Here is a 17739-nt window from a genome sequence, read left to right on the forward strand (position 1 = left end):
CAGTCACTGTAGGACATATTTTTTCTTCATTACCTGTATTGCTGCCTCTACTACTGTCTAATAATTTTTTTGAGGAATCTGCATAGTGAAATTAGTTCAAAAAACTTCATATTGAGTGATCATGATTTTCTCTTACTAGAGCACAGGAAACTGTTGATTTAGTACTGGACTAGCATTATTTTGAGTACTGTAAAATAAATTTTATTTAGAATGCATAGTATAGTTTTGATAGTTTTATGAACTGGTATGCATGCTTATAGCAGCCAGGCAAAGCTGTGATGTTTTTGCAGCATTAATTCAAAGTGGATCCCTGTGAGAGCACAACTTAGAATATAAACTGAGATGAGCTCTTAGCAGCTCAATTGGATCCTAAGGGTAAGTGGCAAATTAAAAATTCATTATTCATTTTAATTGGGGATGATTATCACTGTTTTAGGAGGCATACTTCAAAGTTCTTCAGTTCCCAGTGCAAAAGAAGGGAATGGTGAGAAAAACTAGGATCTCTCATGAGAAAAGAGTGGCAAACGAAGGAATTAAGACCCTATAGGAAGCACACACTGCCAAATCCTGTGGATAATTTCCACATAGCAGGCCAAAATCACAGCTGGTGAATGTTGTGTGCAGAGTTTGGAGTTATTACACTCGTACCCACTAGCATTGAACTTGACCCCAAGCTGGAGTTTTTCTTCAATGTTGCAGTAGAATATAACCAAATATTACAAGGAAATATTGTCTGAAAAAGGCAAGGCTGACTCATCAGCTGATGATAGACCCCTGCAGGTCTGTGCTAGGCTGATTTATATTATCTAGGTTGCAATGTTCAGTTTTCTGTACGTACTCTGGATTTAAGCGGCTCCTAACCCACTGGTGCACTGCATATTTGAGCTATCATAACCTTTGCAGAGCACCTTTTGTAAGGCATCTACTAAAATCTAAAATAAAGAATTTCTATATGTAAGGAAAGAAGGAAGAACTCAGCGGAATAGCTAAAAATGGAAATAGAGAAGGTCATTTGCTGTTCTAGAAACTGTAGAGACATCTTTATGCTACATTTATGCTGTACAGTCTGTGCACTGTTGTTCTTCCCTTACCACAGACACTTTTGGTCCATTCTGCTGATAAAATACGCTGTTCAGTCTTGTTATCCGTCTGATCTTTCTGTCAAGAGAGCACAGTACTTTATCTACTGTGTAACTTTGAAAAAAGGAGCTGTCTCAAAAATTTTCTGACAAGTTTTGGTAAAGGGGTTACTCAGCACGTGACAGAGACAGACAAGGACAGAACGGAAGCTATGGCCAGGATCACATCTATCCCAGAAAGCAGCAGCCTGCTGGCCTTTGCAGTCTGGTCGCATATACACTCTCGAAGTGCCTGTTATCCAGCAAATCATAAGAAGGGAGGCCTGAAGGGGAAATGGCAAGTGACATGTCTGTAAGCATCCGAAGCTTTGTTGCACTAAAGAAGTTAGGGCTTACTGCTCTGTTGCTTGGCCAGCATTGCAGAATCGTGTGCTTTTCTTCTCCCTTTCTTGTACGGGCTTTAACAGCCTAATTTGCATCCAGCAAACTGCAAAACCAGGAGCACATCTGTAGACATTTGTTTTGTTACCAGGCCCCCTTGCACGTTGCACAGTCTTTGATTTACTCACAGTATATTCGTACATCTTTCATTCATGTTTTTGTTGCTCCTAGTTACAAGCTCTGAGACCGTCTTCTCTGACCCATTGCATTTCACAAACCATGGAATTACATGCATAAACAAAATATTTCTTTCTGGAAACCCACAATTATTCTCTGAATTGGAACAAATCGTTTTGACATATAATCCTTCAGCTTCCTGAAGTATGATTTTCAGCTTCTTCTGGACATCTCCTACTATAAATTTGATTATATTTTACAGTGCTGCATTGCAAAGTCCCCATTAATTCATTGTTGAACACTATTTCTGTGTTTCACTGGGTGCTGCTCATTTCTACGACACACTGGATAGCAGTACTATTCAACCTACAGCTTCTCAGCCTTTCTTTTTAATTTCAGATTTGTTTTCCTTTTTTTTTTTTTTTTTTTTTTCTGATTTGTCTCACTTTCTGTTGCCTCCTTCCACTTTCTTACTATAATCTTTGGCAAGGCTTTCAGGAGCAAGCTTTGGCAGCAGAGGCGTGTAATGGAGGTATGACATGCAGCACATCTGTTAAAAAACACAGGCTGTTGTTGTCAAGATCTTGTCACATGAGAAAAATCCGAGGAATAAAAGGGCTGATGTCTTCTTTGTAGTAGGAGTCTATCTCCCAGTGAATACCACTGTCTGCCCAATAATTCTACATCTTTTTGGGCTCCATCAGCAGGAGATAACCTCCACAGCCTTCCCATGCCCTGCAGCTCACTCTGTCACAGCATAAGCTGCCCCAGACTCACGGGCTGTCCACTTACTTATTTGAGAAATAACCTGTTTTTTCAATTTTTCTCAAGCACATTTTCCTTCTTCTGCGTCACTTTTGTTCAGGGCTTAGTTGAGTTCTGGTGGGGACATCTCTCTCTGGGGATTTGAACTGTGTGCTGTAATTAAATTCTGGTCTCTTCTGTTGTGGTGGAGATTTCTGTGAAAGCAGGACACATTAAATCTCCTGTTCTTATCTGTGCTGGGAAACCAGTCCTACTGGCAGACTTTCCTATAATCCAAGGGATGAAACCATAAAATCAGCTTTCTTTAAAGATCATGGATCTTGCAAGGTACCGCTTCTAATATTTATCATTTTTGTGTGTTCAGAACAGATGCTTATCACACAGACTGTTTTGGTGTTTTTACTTTTCTAAGGAAATTCAGAGGCACTATAAACCAACATCTGGGTTTCTTTTTCACCTCTAAGAATGAATGGGACAATACAGCTAGGATAGTGAGTCTGTGCAGAAAACTAGTAAGATATGTACAGGCCAGAAATGAAAAAAAGACTGATCACTCCAACATGTATCTTCTCTGAGTATTTCTGATTTTTCAAGACCTCATATTGTCTAAAGCCATTAACCATTTGCTTGATTGATGTTGTTTCTAGTGTGCCTTTTTCATTTCTAATATGCCTCTCTGGAAGCAAATACTTCCTGCTAGAGATATTTTTGTTTTTTTTTGTTTGTTTTTTTGTTTTGCTGTTTTTTTTTTTTTTGTTTGTTTGTTTGTTTGTTTTTTAATGAATTAGAGCATTCGTTTAAAAATAGTCTGTTTTCCACCAAAAATATCAGGGTAACAATAAACAAAATTACATATAAATAAATAAATAGAATCTTCAAACTTAGAACTAAACTATTTAATGGAAATATTACTGCATCACAGTGCATATTGGAGTTCAGCCACTGGTCATGTTTCCCAACTAGAGTCAGTCTGCCAGGATATTCTGTGCCTTTCAGACTCCCCATGATGTTATGCAGTATTATAGCTGATCCCATTGCATACATAACTCTGATATAATAACAAATAACAGACAAAAGCAGAGAAGGAAACACCGAATGTTTACATACTATGGCAGATAAGTTTTAAAATCATGTAGTTTACAGTTGTGATTATTAGTTCTGATGGTATGTTTTCACACAGTTTCATTAATTCCTTTTTGTTTAATTAATTTTTACCAAAAACTTGCAGCAGACGCTCCATGTAAAGGAAACTTTACAAAGTTTTATTCTCACTCTTAATAACAACATTTCTTTATTTTGTTTTTTTTCATACAGTGAAAGCTGCAAACCCAATGTAACTTACATAAGATGGGTATTGACAACATTTCAATGGGAAATACATGAGGTCACAAGACTGATACTGTCTTTCTAGTCCTTTGCAGCCCATTCAAATAGGATTTGTAGCTAGAGATACATCTCTGCAGCTTCCTGGTGTCAAGAGACCCTTGAAATCTCTGGCTTAAGTTGGTGAAATGAAATGAAAATGAAAATGAAAATGATTTTAAGTCAAGACCTGATGTGCAGAATGACTGTAGTGGAATCTTCTAGCCCATCGAACAGGAGAGACACAGCTACTCCCACTGAACTAAGTTACTTTCCTCCCTCATTGTCCCATTCTTTGATTGAACACAGCTGCCAGCAATGCTTCAGAGCTGCTAGGTCTTCCAGAAATGTGTTATATTTTGTATTCAGAACAGTATCAGTTGCATTCCATCAAATAGATTCAGATTGGATGTCTTTACATTATTCCCAATTGTTTAGGAGCTTCTCTCTGCATGGAATTTGCAGTGATGTGTGTAGTTTCCAACTATGTGAGTGAAAAGAGCTAAAATCTACAAATGGCATAATGGTAGACTATGCTCCTTGAGAGTTGCAACTCCCTTTGAGAGTTACATTCTTTGTTCCGTCTGCATTGGATCTTTGCTCACTGGACCCTCTGCAAAGCCAAGATAAGCTTTTCCTTTTACTTTTTCCACCATGTCACCACTGCACATCCCATATATGATATATGTGCATCAGGCACCACTGAGGGGCTAAGCTCAGAGTGTAAGAAGGCAGCCTCCTTACACAAAATAACCAGTATCCTCCACCCCTGAGACGCAGTGTACCCTTTCCATCACATACTCAGCCTTGAGCCTATGGCTCAAGATTTGCAAGTTTTTCTAGCATCTGGTTCCTCTTTGGATGTCAGAATTTGGAGGTGTTGCTTGCTGGAATTGCCCAAGGTCTTTTCATGTCTAAATGATTTTTATCGTCAGCTCAACATAAGCATAAGCACATAAAGAAAAGGTGTATAGAGCTAAAATGCCATCCCTACAAAACCTTGAAGATTCATGAATTCTCACTCACGTGTTTGATCCTAAGTTAAAACTATTAAAACTATTTTAAATATATCAATATGTGGGTAGAAGTCTGAAATATGTTTACAAAACAGGGCTTGTTAACTAGTATTTATTTAATTAACCTTTATTCATCCTCAAAAAAAGAGTAGTTTAAAATTTATCATGTCTTTATTCCGACCTACACCTTTATCTTTAATGTTTTAACTACGAAATACAGTATCTTAACATCATGAGGTAAGACTGGCATCCATTCTTCCACGGTAGAATGTTGGGTAGATTTGTGTAATCACTAATACACACTTTTAGTTGTCTTTACTCCTGAGTCAGTTCTTTCACAGGAAACCTAAGAAAACTGTTAACCTGTGAGAAGTACCTGTAAAGACTGAATAGAGAAAGTATTCTCATTTCTACAAATACCTGGAATTCTTTTGTGCTTTCTTCAGAATCCATCCACTCAGTCTCAGTTTATTAACTGTGACATTAGTACAAATATTTTTCCTTTAAATCATACTCCTGTAACAGCGATTGCAGGCAACTTGTATGTTTACATTCATTTTTCAACTTTCATGGTGCTTTCAAATTCAGATAACATTCAGCCAAAGCAAGATTTGTATTTTGGAACTCCAAAGAACCAGATTAACCCATTGTAAGAAAACTGTAGAGAATGTGGATGATGACATTCCTAGTTCTTTATATTTCCTGCACTCAGGCTCAGCTAATGCATTACCAGAGCCCTCTCCTTTTTTGAAGAATATGTCTTCTGATATTTATGCATCTGCCATGAGTGTTTCAGTTCAGTTCTGCTGTCCACTTAGACGTATAGGTCTCAAAGCTCCAAGTTAAGAAATCATCATGTTTCAAATTAAGACATTCCAACTTACTTCCAGTGCTAATGAATTGATGTTAGAAATTTTTTTGTGAAAATCTTTAATCCGCTCAAGTGACTTACGGAGAAAATGTCTTTTTTCAGTACTTCCCTGAGAGGTTTACTGTTAGTCTCAAGGGGATCTCCATCCAGCACACAATGCTTGCTTTTCCCCTTGCATTCCACGCTTCTTGTTCTGCAATTGTACGCAAACCTGTGTTTTCAGAATAACTTTAATGTATCTTAATCATGTGCTGTCAAAGAGTATGAGAGCTGTTCCTCTGTCCTCTAAAACCTAGGCTACCTAGCTGCAGCTTTCACACCTTGCCAGCACTGGTCTCTATGCTAGAGATCACTGAAAAGATTGAAAAATTGATCAGCTAAAACCTATCTGGAGAAAAACTGGATCAGTTTCCTGCTTCTTTGATTTAAGTCACACCAAGGTAATGCAAATGCCCGTGTCAGGACTGAGCAGCCAGGTGTGGGCACCTGTGCAGTCTTGGAATAGACAAAAGTGTTCAAGTAATCAGGATGACCAAAAGATAATTATTTGAACACATTAAAAATAATTATTATTTATTTTTAAATCACTTCCAGAATGAAAGAATTAAAATAGTTTCTTGAGATTCATTGTTATTTTCATGTACAGATCTATTGTTTGTCAAGCATCCCTTGGCTTTGTATTTGATACTGAAACATCTTACAACAGACAATTTTAGAAATATTTGTGAGAGAGAGATAAAAGAGGGAGAGAAGGAGAGGGAGGGAAAACTAGAAGGTTAAAAGAAAATCTTCCTCTTCCAATTTTAATGTCTTCAGCATTTTGCTATTGCAAATTACTGTTCACCAAAATGTCTCACACGAGCTCATCTTTCTCCTCAGATCGAATTGCACAGAATATCATTAAATCTCACTTGGAGACATGCCAATATACAATGGAGGAGCTACACCAGCTAGCTTGGCAAACCCACACGTATGAAGAAATTAAGGTTTACCAGAGCAAGGTACAATCCTGTAATATACTTGTTCTGCTCCCTATGGTTAGAAATGTTTAACCATTAATTATTTGACAAGGACAAGCTGGTTAAAGTATTCTTTTAAGTATCTTAGAGGACCCTGGTCAGTGAAAGCAAAGGAGGGATATTTCGTAACAAAAAGAAATAGCTTTTCAGCATGTTGGGATATTTGTTAATGTCAAAATATGATCATAGAATCCAGTTTCTACACGTTGTTTGTTACCACAGCTATAAACCTTATACCGAAATTCTGTTGATTTTAGTGTGATGAGAATTGGATCTTTTCTGTTGTAAGACTTTTCAAAAAATTATAATAAAAAAACCCTTTGTTATTTTATCATTTTGAAATCTGTTAGAAGCACATTCCTTTCCTATGTAACAGATTTTTTCACAGTGAGCAAGCCAAATATCACCCATAAGCAGTAAATAATGATCAATTTAAAGTACTCCTTAAAGTGAGGTTTTTCAAAAGTGCCTGGAAAAATGGTGTCAGTATAACGAATTTTTGTTCTACCTTTGTAATTCTCAGGTCACATTCAGAATATTTCTTATTGACACCTCTTCAGATGTAGCCCAGTCAACAGAAATCAAGATGTGCTCTTGCACTCTTGTGCCTCCATCACTAGCATTGATTGTACAGTCAGACATCTGTTGAGAGATTATCTGATCGTACAAGAGACTGAAGAGACTCCTGCTTGTTCTAGGAAAGCTAAGTACAAGCAGAAGTGAAAACATACTGCAGCTTGCAGAGTTAGTACAGCTGATCCAAGGCACATGTTTGCATTTGCACACCTGCATGCTCAAAGAAAATAGTTATCAATGGAATAAAAATTTCCTGTAGTCATTATTCAGACAGTAATTATATTTCAAATATTTTTTAAAGTTTCAAACAACTAAAACATTCTGTTTGATGACTCAGTAACGCTGTGCCACTTTCTCCCTAGGAGTGCACTGAGTTGTTTACATTGTTAGTTCTGCTGTCTCTCTCTCATGCACAAAAGTCAGCACTGAAATCACATTTTAACACTGGTTGATGCATTCTCCCCCTATGAAGAGGTAATACCACAGTTTGGACCACTGAGGCAATCAACCTGTGAAAACAGCCTTCTCATGAAAGTTGTCAGGCATCTTGAAAAACAGAGATGCCATTGGTTAAGACATGGTGGGGGGGATAAAGGAGTGAGTTAGTCAGAGGATTGTGCCTTCCTGCAAGGCTACCTGAAGTGCTTAGCACATGGATGAACTCACTCGCTTATTGTTTTGCTCTTTCCTCTTGTTTTCCCGGAAGACCAGAGAAGCCCTTTGGCAGCAGTGTGCCATTCAGATCACTCATGCTATCCAGTATGTGGTGGAGTTCGCAAAGCGGATAACAGGCTTTATGGAGCTCTGCCAGAATGACCAAATTCTCCTCCTTAAGTCAGGTGGGTAAACACCAAGCGCATGAGACTGGTTTAGCTCCCAGTGCTGTAGAAACGTGCTCAGATGTCCCATTCTTTGGGTCATTTTTGTTTTGACAGAACCTTACTTTTCAGTCTGTTTCGTTAGCTGCATTAACCCTTCCATAGTTTTCCCCATTTATCATGTTTCTGTTTTCTGATCCCCTTCTCTCCACAGTCACTTGTGGTTATTAAACATACACACAGAGAGTCATTGCAGCAACTGTAGTCCCCAACCTGACATGTAGTGGAAAGACCCTGTGAATTGAGCAGGTCAAATCAGTCATCTGCCACCCTCTAAATCCCCACTTGTCATTAGTGAATGCTTCTGTGGTCATCTCTAATCTTTTTAACGAGACTACAGAGATACCCTCCAGCCAGTGCACAGGAGGGAAAATCCATGCTGGCGCCAGTTGGTTTTGGACTAAATGAGAACGGATTACAGCAGCGTGCTGCAGCCATGCTCTCTGTGCGTGCCTAGGTGTGCATGTGCATGTTTAAGGGCAAGGTGGAAAAGGGTTTCCTTCCCTGACATGGGACGCGGTAATTTCTGTCCTCTATAGGAAGCATGACAACATTTATTGTGATTATGCAATAATTCTGCTAAACTCAGTAGGGCTAAATGGCATGACCAAGTGAGCCACTGCTGGTAATTGACTGCATTCACCCTGTCATATCAGTTTCTTGCTCTCTCCATGTATAAAAGGTGTGATGCAGTGTGAGGTGACTCATTAAAACATAAGAAGTTCTTCCTGTTTCAAGAGGGAACTGTTCATTTCATTTGAAAGCTGTTGCGTTCCTTGCTCTTGTACACAGTGGTCTGTGGCTTAGAGCGGGACTGAATTGAGGCAGCAGAGCCACAAAGGGCAAGGGATGCAGACAACTCAGGAGTATGTAGGCAGACAGTCACAGGATAACATTTTATTTTATTTTACTATCTGTAAGACTTCTGCAAATGCTGGTGCATCCCATACAACTTCCTTTGACTAGCAAAAGTAGCAACACAGTTGCTCCTTAAACAAAAGATATAGTCGTATTTGACTATGCTACTGGACGACTCTGGTTAGCTTCAGCATGTATAAATACTTCTTGTTCTGTTTTCTGTTTTGCAGTTCATGCTCAGCAGAAGTTAGAAAATCTGGACTTTTCATTCAGAAATGTATCTGCAAAAGAATTCTCAAAGGCAAAATTTCTCTTACAGAAAATTCAGATTTAGTTAGAGACTGCTTAAAATTATTTTTTCTTCATTTTCCCCAAACAGGAAATTCTGTAAATTCTGTAGGAAAAAATAAAGAAAAAAATTAAAAAATTAAATTAAAAAAAGTAAAATAAAATAAGATCTGTTCCTTTGGATCTTCCTCAACCTGAAAGAAAAATAAGGGAAACAAAAGTTTGCAGAATAAAGTATTTTAAAATAACATAATCTGCCCAGGTCTAAATTCAGATTAAGTCCACAGTATCAATTTGCTGCACTGAAGAAAATAAGCCTAAGGAAAAGTTAGTCTGTCTGGACAAGAAAATAACCATTTTCTCTACTTAAATCAGAGATGTATTGTTTCCCATATTCAGAGACAGATTATCTTGATAGTTCAAGAAAGCCTGGGCCTGTAATAATGTGTGGCACTTTTGCTCTTTTTTCTCTCCTGTAGGCTGCTTGGAAGTGGTTTTGGTGAGAATGTGCCGTGCCTTCAACCCACTCAACAATACTGTTCTGTTTGAAGGAAAGTATGGAGGGATGCAGATGTTCAAAGCCTTGGGTATGTTGGTCTTTTTCTTTTCAATCCTTTCTATAAATGTGGGTCCAAATAATGTACAATTATCCTTCTGTTAAAATGTATCCTTCTGTTTAAATGCACTGATGTTCATTTAAAACCCTCAGTAAATATTGAAACCAAAACTTCCAAATCTCTAAACTGGAAAAGGAAAAGTGGCTCCAGTGGCTGCCAGTAATAATAGGTGTTTTTCTCTTAAAAAAAAAAAAAAAAAAAAAAAGAGCACTATGTGGATTTTATCAGTTTTTTTATGCTGCCATCTAAAGCTTTGATTAAAACACAGTTTATGGTAGAAGCTAAGTGGTTTATCACCACAGATCAGTTATACTTGACATATCAAATTAGTCCCACTAATTGAGTCCTGCAAAAAGCCATTTCATTCCAGCAAAGAGGGGACTAAAAATATGGACTATGACAAAATATATGAAGGAACATAGTAAATACACTGTTTAGCCTAAAACTTTTAAACTCATTTGGATTTGTGTGTTGAAACAATAGCTTCATTTCTGAACATGATATGAAGTGCTATCTGAAATGTCAGTGGCTAAATGGGTGTCTTTTGGCAATCCATGGATGCAGTACATTATTGGCAAATATAGCATGATGCACGCAGAATCAAATTTAAGGATAGTAATTTACTGCAAAAAATTTACCATTAATATACAAATATATTTTCTTCTTGAATAGGAAAGAATAAACATTACACTACCTTGCATGAATAAAAAGTGTTCTTGTGTATTATTCGATGTATTTTGGGCCTTTTCAAACATTTTCTGGAATATGTGTACTGTTAATTAATGAATTTCATATGTGAAAGTTAATTAGGACTGGTTACTCTTCCTTTTTAGCTATAATACTTATTGATAAATAACATTCATTTTCACATTGGGAAAAAAGAACCCCTTTCTAAATCTCTGTGTGCTTTTTGTACAAGTCATGCCCGTAATTCTTGATAATTTTTGTGTTTTACTGCGTGATCTAGTGATAGATGAAACAGCTGGTCTCTAAAGCAAGTGGAGTTTTAATAGCTGACAGACACATGTTTTAAGAACACATACATTTACTCATTTGTTCTTTTTTTTTTTTTTTTTTTTTTTTTTTGTACAAAACTGTCCACTTTTCCACTTTTCAAGCCAGGTCAGAGAGCTAATAAATTTCTAATTTTGACTTTGTTCTCTGTGGTCCTTAGGTTCTGATGATCTGGTGAATGAAGCATTTGACTTTGCTAAGAATTTATGTTCCTTACAGCTGACTGAGGAGGAGATTGCCTTGTTTTCATCTGCTGTTCTGATATCACCAGGTACTTGTTCCAATCTACCTACTGAAGTAATGCTTTACACTGGAATAAGCAATGCGCATCTGTGTTAAGAAGTGTGATAAGAAATGGAAGAATACCTGCATTACTCAGAAAAGAGTTTCCAGCTCTTTTATTAGAATTTCAGCAGTTACACATATTAGAAATAGATCCAAAGTGTGATGATCCCATCACAGAAGTTTACAGATAGGCAAAATATGTAACATGCCAGTTATAGATTAAAAAACAATAATAATATTGTCTACCTGAATTATATACCTGAACTTAACCTACAGGCATGTTATATTTCAGTCAAGGATCATCTCCTTAGCATCTGTACACTATTTCATGATGCAAGAGAAAGACAGATTGGAAAATGAGAGAGAAATAAGTGCTGAGAGTGAGGGTAATAGACATGGAGCAGGTTCATGCAGACAAGCAGTGCCTGCTGGCATTGCTTCAAAACACAGAGAAAATATGTTGCTCAAGGTGATGCATGTTCCTACTTGGATCCTCAGTGAGCTCAAACCTCACAGCCCCGAGTGGGTTAGGGAGTCTTCAGCTATGAATGGATACTTCTGTGTCAATAGAAACACGAGCAGTAAAAATCTCCATGAACTTCTGTTTGAATTTAACTCCATTTAAGAGGTAGTAATTTCAGGGGCAAAATGCTCTTCTTCAAGTATTCACATACCACAGATCCATGTAAGCAACCTTAGAGTTTAGTATGAGATTTTAATCTTGACTCAGGGGAGGTAGGCCTCCAGCTCCCACTAAGGGTAACCTTTTGAAAGGTCTTTACGAAAAATCCCACCATTAATTATTTTTCCAGTCTGTTCCACTAAAGACTTCCTCTAGGTCACTTTGCCCTCTCATACATCTGTGGAGGAGATTACATTAGGCAGAATTAGATTAGCACAGATTGTGTCCACATGTTTGTTCTCATCATTAATGACACCTCCAGAAAGAACTCCACTACTAATTTCCCTCTGAAGTGTTCTTGTGGTCACTTGTTTGGAGGTGAAATGGTCAAGACAATGCCTACATATAGCATGAGATTGGGTGCTCCAGAGGGACCCTCCAGAGTGCTTCCACTGCCACATATGTTCCTCAGCCACAACCCATTTGTGCACAGAAGTGAAAACTGTTTGTGAAACACCTCCCAGGATCCCTGATTTCTCCTGAGACAGGAGACTCACAGTGCCCTGACAGGCCCCTCTCAACCAGCCCTTTTCTACACAGAAAAGACCAAACCATGATGGAGATGTACAGCATCTGTACACGTTTGGCATTAGTGACCCATCTGACTCTGTGCAAAGCTAAAGACAACTTGGGAATTCTGGGGCAATCTGGACTGTGAAGTTCTTGAGCAACATGCTAAGAACCAAGCAACAGAGAAGAATGATAGAATCCTTACAAGCAAGATTTATGTTTTTCTTTTTTTAACATCTATTTGTTTCCTGAAGAGAAACAGAAGCAGTTAAATTATTTCAGTGACTTACATGCACTTTATTTCAGATTAAGACATCTCATCTGTAGGGAGAAAGAAAAATATTCAGATATGTGATTTCTAGCCAAATTAAAAAGAAGCAATTTTTCTGTTACCCAGGTAGTCTAGGCAACAAAAACAAATTATAGCCCAACTTAACAAAATCTGGTCACAGTAATATATTCCATCTCTGAATGTCCTATCCCTTAGACCTGGACAGAGCCTATTTAAATAATGAAAAGTTTCCTATTGATTTTAATGGATTGCTTTAATGGATTTTTGATCAAGTCATTAATGAAGTGCACTTAGTGTCAATGGTTTGCGGGCTGGTTCGGCCCAGTTCCGTGACTGGTGGGGCAGAGGGATTTCGCAAAATTTGTGCCTCCAGAAAAAGGGAACAGGGGACTCCAGAATAATTAAAAACAGTGGCAACGATCTGAAGAGAAATAAACTAATTTACTAAATATAGTATTGGAATGCAAGATAACACACCATAATACAATATAATTAGAATTGAAGATAATAAATCAAATATAATGAGAAAATGTCCAAAAGGTGGATAGGCCTCATCATAACACTGAGGTGAGATGTGCAGTCTGGTTGAGCAGCAGGGAGACGGGGGGAGAGCCGAAGAAAAAGAGCGGACGAAAAAGAGCATCAGGCGACCTTGCCAGGAGTTCTATCTCCTCTCTGTGACCGCAGAGTCCCCTGGGAAATGTAGCTCTTCTTCTCTTCTAGACAGGTACTCTAACTTGAGCACTAACAGTTAAACTCCCAGTGCCCCATGTGATGTTATGATGTGGAATACCAAAAACCAAAAATCACAAAACCATGACACTTAGCTACAAGTAGACAATTGATGGAAACTAAAGTTCTGAGCTTTGCAGTTCTTCATGTGTCTTTCAGCAAAGCAGCAAAATCTCTTGCACATCTGCAGCTGTACTAAGTGCTTGAAAAAGCTAGAAAATCAGCACTGGCTTTAAGCCAGCTGTATTGCAAGCATGTGTTGTATAAGCTTCTCCACTAACTCTAGTAATACATTTCAGTCATGATATACATCAGCCATGATGCAGCACTTCAAAGATAAGTGTGTCTTGAATAGCAAACTCTGCTAAGATACACAGAAGTGATTCCAAGTTTTTTCACCATTATTTAGGTTGAAAGTTAAAGCTGGTGATACTAGAAGAAATACTTCAATGTCCAATGTCTTTCTTTCATGTCCAAGTTGTTTTTCCCTGCTTGCTAGCAAGAGGACACTGAATATCTCTTATTCCTTTAGCCAAAAACCAAATGTGAAAGTGCTTAATGTATGCTGACTACTTCTTCCTGTAGTCTGCAAGCATTGCAGCTGCAAGTATTGTTGGACATGTGAGAAGCAATAAGACAGGATAGGCTGAAGAATCATAACCTTGAAAGAAGGCAACCTATCTTCCTTTAAAAAACTGCCAATTTGTGTCACGCAAATAAACCCCATTTCAGCTGGTCTAAGTCTGTGAATGGCAAGGGAAGGCAGTGCAAATTGTAATGACGTTAAAAGCTGTCACTTATTTCCTTTCAAAAATAATAAAGAACTAATATGAAGAAATAATCAGTTTCCCTCTGCACTAGATGTTCTGGTTTCTTCACAGTAAAGTGTTTCATCTTATGAACATATATAAAACTGAAAAAAAGAAGCACTGGTTCTGAGAATAAGCTGCATCTGTTCTTCAACTCATTAATTTAGGGACATAGCCACTCTCTTTGGGAAGCACTTGTATTCATGCTTTTCTTCTACAGAAGCCACTGCTCTGAAAGGTGATTATTGTGCTCTTAATGTCAGCATTTACAGGGAACAGAGCAATATCTGCAGGAGTGGGCTGACCTGAACATCTATTAACACAACAGTTTAGGTTCTGAAACCAAGCTTGAGGCCCATTTTCCATCTGACTAATTGCACAAATCCAGATTTTGTACTTTAAGGTTATCAGAGGTGATTCTTTCACTTGATTTCTGATTCTAAGCTTAATGATGTAGAATGGCTCTTCACTTGCATACATGTTGGAAATGGGTAGTAAGACATTAACCCTGCTAGTATCTTTTCTGAAAATCTTGCTGAACACGTTTCCTTAAGTCTTTTACCTTCTTCTACACTCTTTTCTTGCCTAGTGGCTAGTGCACTCTGCCAAGATAGAAGAGTTAAAACCTAAAGGAAAATAGTAGATCTGAACCAGTTTTCCAATGCTGTATGGGTAGCCACTGATCTATTGACTTTTTCCTACACTTTTGTGAATATAATCAGAGGTATGTGGAACGTCCAAACAAATTTGCAGATGGTGATCAAGTGGTAGGAGCTACATTCTGGGAGACAGACAATATCCATAGTAAAAGTTTCACCTAGCCCACACTGTGATTTCAAGAACTCTTGCATTATATACGGCATACTCCATGACAGCAAGTGATGAAACCTGTATTCCCACAGCCTCAGTCTATTTTTAAGCTCATCTTTGTGGCAGAAAGATAAATCTTTAAGGACTGCTCTCTGTGATAAATCTTTCTAGCTTCAGCCTGCCACCTATTAGGTATTGATTTAATACTACTGAAACGCATGTTTTTCAAGAACATAAAATTTGACACTTAGCCTGTGAAGCCTAAATATTACTGTGAGCTTATTTGTGCCAATACTGTGTGCGCTCTCAGCTAATTCTGTTTCTGTGGCCACTGTCAGTATAGGATCCATTGATTCTTTAAGCTATGCAAAAATATTGTTTCCTTTGTCTGATTACCTGCTAAGTCTCTGGAGACTTGGGTTTATCTCTTTTCAGAGAAGTTGTTGATGGACATTTTCCATAGAGACATCTCTGCAGTCAGACAAATGGCAGAATCCTGAGTCTTCAGCACTGAAATACTCTTCAGTCTCTCAGCTTAAATTATTTCTATGGATAATTTTAGTAACTCAAGGAGGTAGGGAAAAGAGCACTGGAAATGAAAGGGATTTTCCCACAGCTTTCAACGTGTACATTAAGATTAAGCCCTGTGGCAAAACATAATTTCATATTTCCTTTTGCAAAGCTAAAATCTACGTCCAAGAATCACTCTGACTATGAGAAACAGGGAAATAAGTTTGCAGAATGGGAACACGGACAGTTTGGCAGTGCTATAAACACTGTTATGTTTTGGAGATTGTCTTGGGGTCTGCTTCTTTGCTTCATGTATGCTGTTTTCAGAAGCTGTGACTTGACACAATATCTTATGAAAGACCTCCTACACTTGGGGTCTGAGCTCAGTATAAGTCCAAACAACTCTATCTATAATTGTTTATTCTCCCAGATTAGCTTCTCTTTTGCACTGATTAAAAAGAGAACATTTTTAAAAAAAACAAGAAATTTGCACTTCAAGACATTGCAACTGCTCATAATTCTTTTGAATTATTAAAGAAATTCTTTTGAAGGAAGCCTTTTTTTTTTAATACAGAATATAATTTATGGTCTCAAAATGTTAGCCTAGTAAATAATGACAAAATACATTTTGTTTTAATTTTTCAATAATTATACTCTATTGTTTTCAAAGAGATGACTGTTTTGATCAATATGCTCATTATTTATGTATTAAGACACTGAAATGATATATGTTTCTTACCTAGGCAACATGAAGTTAGAGCAGTGAATGTACCAGCAAAATATAATTAAATGCTTGGACCTTGTTTCATTTCTACTCCCATCTTTCTCTAACGTACTGATTTAAACAGAAATACAGGGCAAATATTTTGTTGTCGTATGCTCAGTGTCTCTTAATTCAACTCTCAGGTGATCCTTTAATGGATTAAAATATTTTGCTTCTGAAACTATCTTTTCATTATGATTCCCTTCCCCACAGGAATTACATTTGCTGTAAACACTTGCTAGCGTACCAAGTTCATCCATGAGCATACCCCACACCTGTCCTTAGCTCTTGCCTTCTTTTTTCTTAGATCGAGCCTGGTTAATAGAGCCAAGGAAGGTCCAGAAGCTTCAGGAAAAGATTTACTTTGCACTTCAACATGTGATCCAGAAGAACCACCTCGATGATGAGACTTTGACAAAGGTAAATTGTTAAAAAAGAGCTAACCTAAGCCTTCGTCAGACATGCATCTTTTTTTAGCCTCTTCTCCACTACTACATTAATGTAAGTTAAAAGCATCATATTACTTGCTCCCATTGTATAGAAGTAAGCATTGTTGTACTCTTCTCCTCACTCTTCTTTCCTCTTAAATCATATTTTGTTCAATCCATGAATCCTTTTATGGGGTACCTTAGCAAGAATCAGACTATTTCAGTGAGAAACCCTAGAGGCAGTTCCTTGTTAAATGCGGTTTTGGCACTTGGCTAAAATTTCCAGTAGAATGGTTTTTAGACCATAACAATAAGAACAGTGGACTTATCCAGTGTCAGCATGGATAGATTTGATGGAGTTTGGGGTATTACAGTTTTCCAACAGAATGCTATCTTAATTAATTCTGGAACTTTTACTAAATCTGTTTCCTCCCTCTTCTTTTATATCTCACAGTTAATAGCCAAGATACCAACCATTACTGCACTTTGCAACTTGCACGGAGAGAAACTACAGGTATTTAAACAGTCTCACCCAGATATAGTGAACACACTATTTCCTCCATTATACAAGGAGCTTTTCAATCCAGACTCAACCACTGGCTGCAAGTGAAGGGGATAATGAAATTTTCACGTAGTCATGGAATGCATCACTGTTAAGACAAAAAGAAATGTTTTCATAATGAACTTATTAAAAATGTCACTACTGCAACACTAGGAATGTTCTGCACTTAATAGAATTATTTTTCACCGCTACAGTTTGAAGAATGTAAATATGCAATTCTGAGTGGGGATGTCTTTTTTCTCTTTTCTTTGTTTACCTTTTTTTTTTTTTTCTTATTGAACTGACAATGAATATACAAATATAGGACACTGGGTGTTACCTTTTTTTTTATTTTATTTTATTGGGATATGTTTTGGGAGACAACTGTTCATAGAATTTTATTGTAGATATAAATGAGAATAGAGCAGTACTTTGCAGTATTACTCTTGCTGTTTATTGTTCAAATATAATTTAAG

At 37.5% G+C, this 17739-nt stretch overlaps 1 protein-coding gene across 1 annotated transcript in view; it reads left to right on the forward strand.

Annotated features, from left to right (window-relative positions):
- The window catches only part of RORB (RAR related orphan receptor B), a 38937-nt gene extending 21605 nt beyond the window's left edge, over positions 1-17332 (forward strand). Inside the window, exons 5-10 of the mRNA XM_042877320.1 lie at positions 6531-6652; positions 7953-8085; positions 9750-9857; positions 11062-11172; positions 16602-16714; positions 17177-17332. Coding sequence (XP_042733254.1) covers positions 6531-6652; positions 7953-8085; positions 9750-9857; positions 11062-11172; positions 16602-16714; positions 17177-17332 — 743 coding nt within the window. The remainder of the gene's footprint in view (positions 1-6530; positions 6653-7952; positions 8086-9749; positions 9858-11061; positions 11173-16601; positions 16715-17176) is intronic.
- Positions 17333-17739: the final 407 nt, after the last annotated feature.

This window comes from Lagopus leucura, unplaced genomic scaffold (assembly GCF_019238085.1).
Source record: "Lagopus leucura isolate 7727_CA_CO unplaced genomic scaffold, USGS_WTPT01 Super-Scaffold_100018, whole genome shotgun sequence".
In the NCBI taxonomy this organism is placed as follows: Eukaryota; Metazoa; Chordata; class Aves; order Galliformes; family Phasianidae; genus Lagopus; species Lagopus leucura.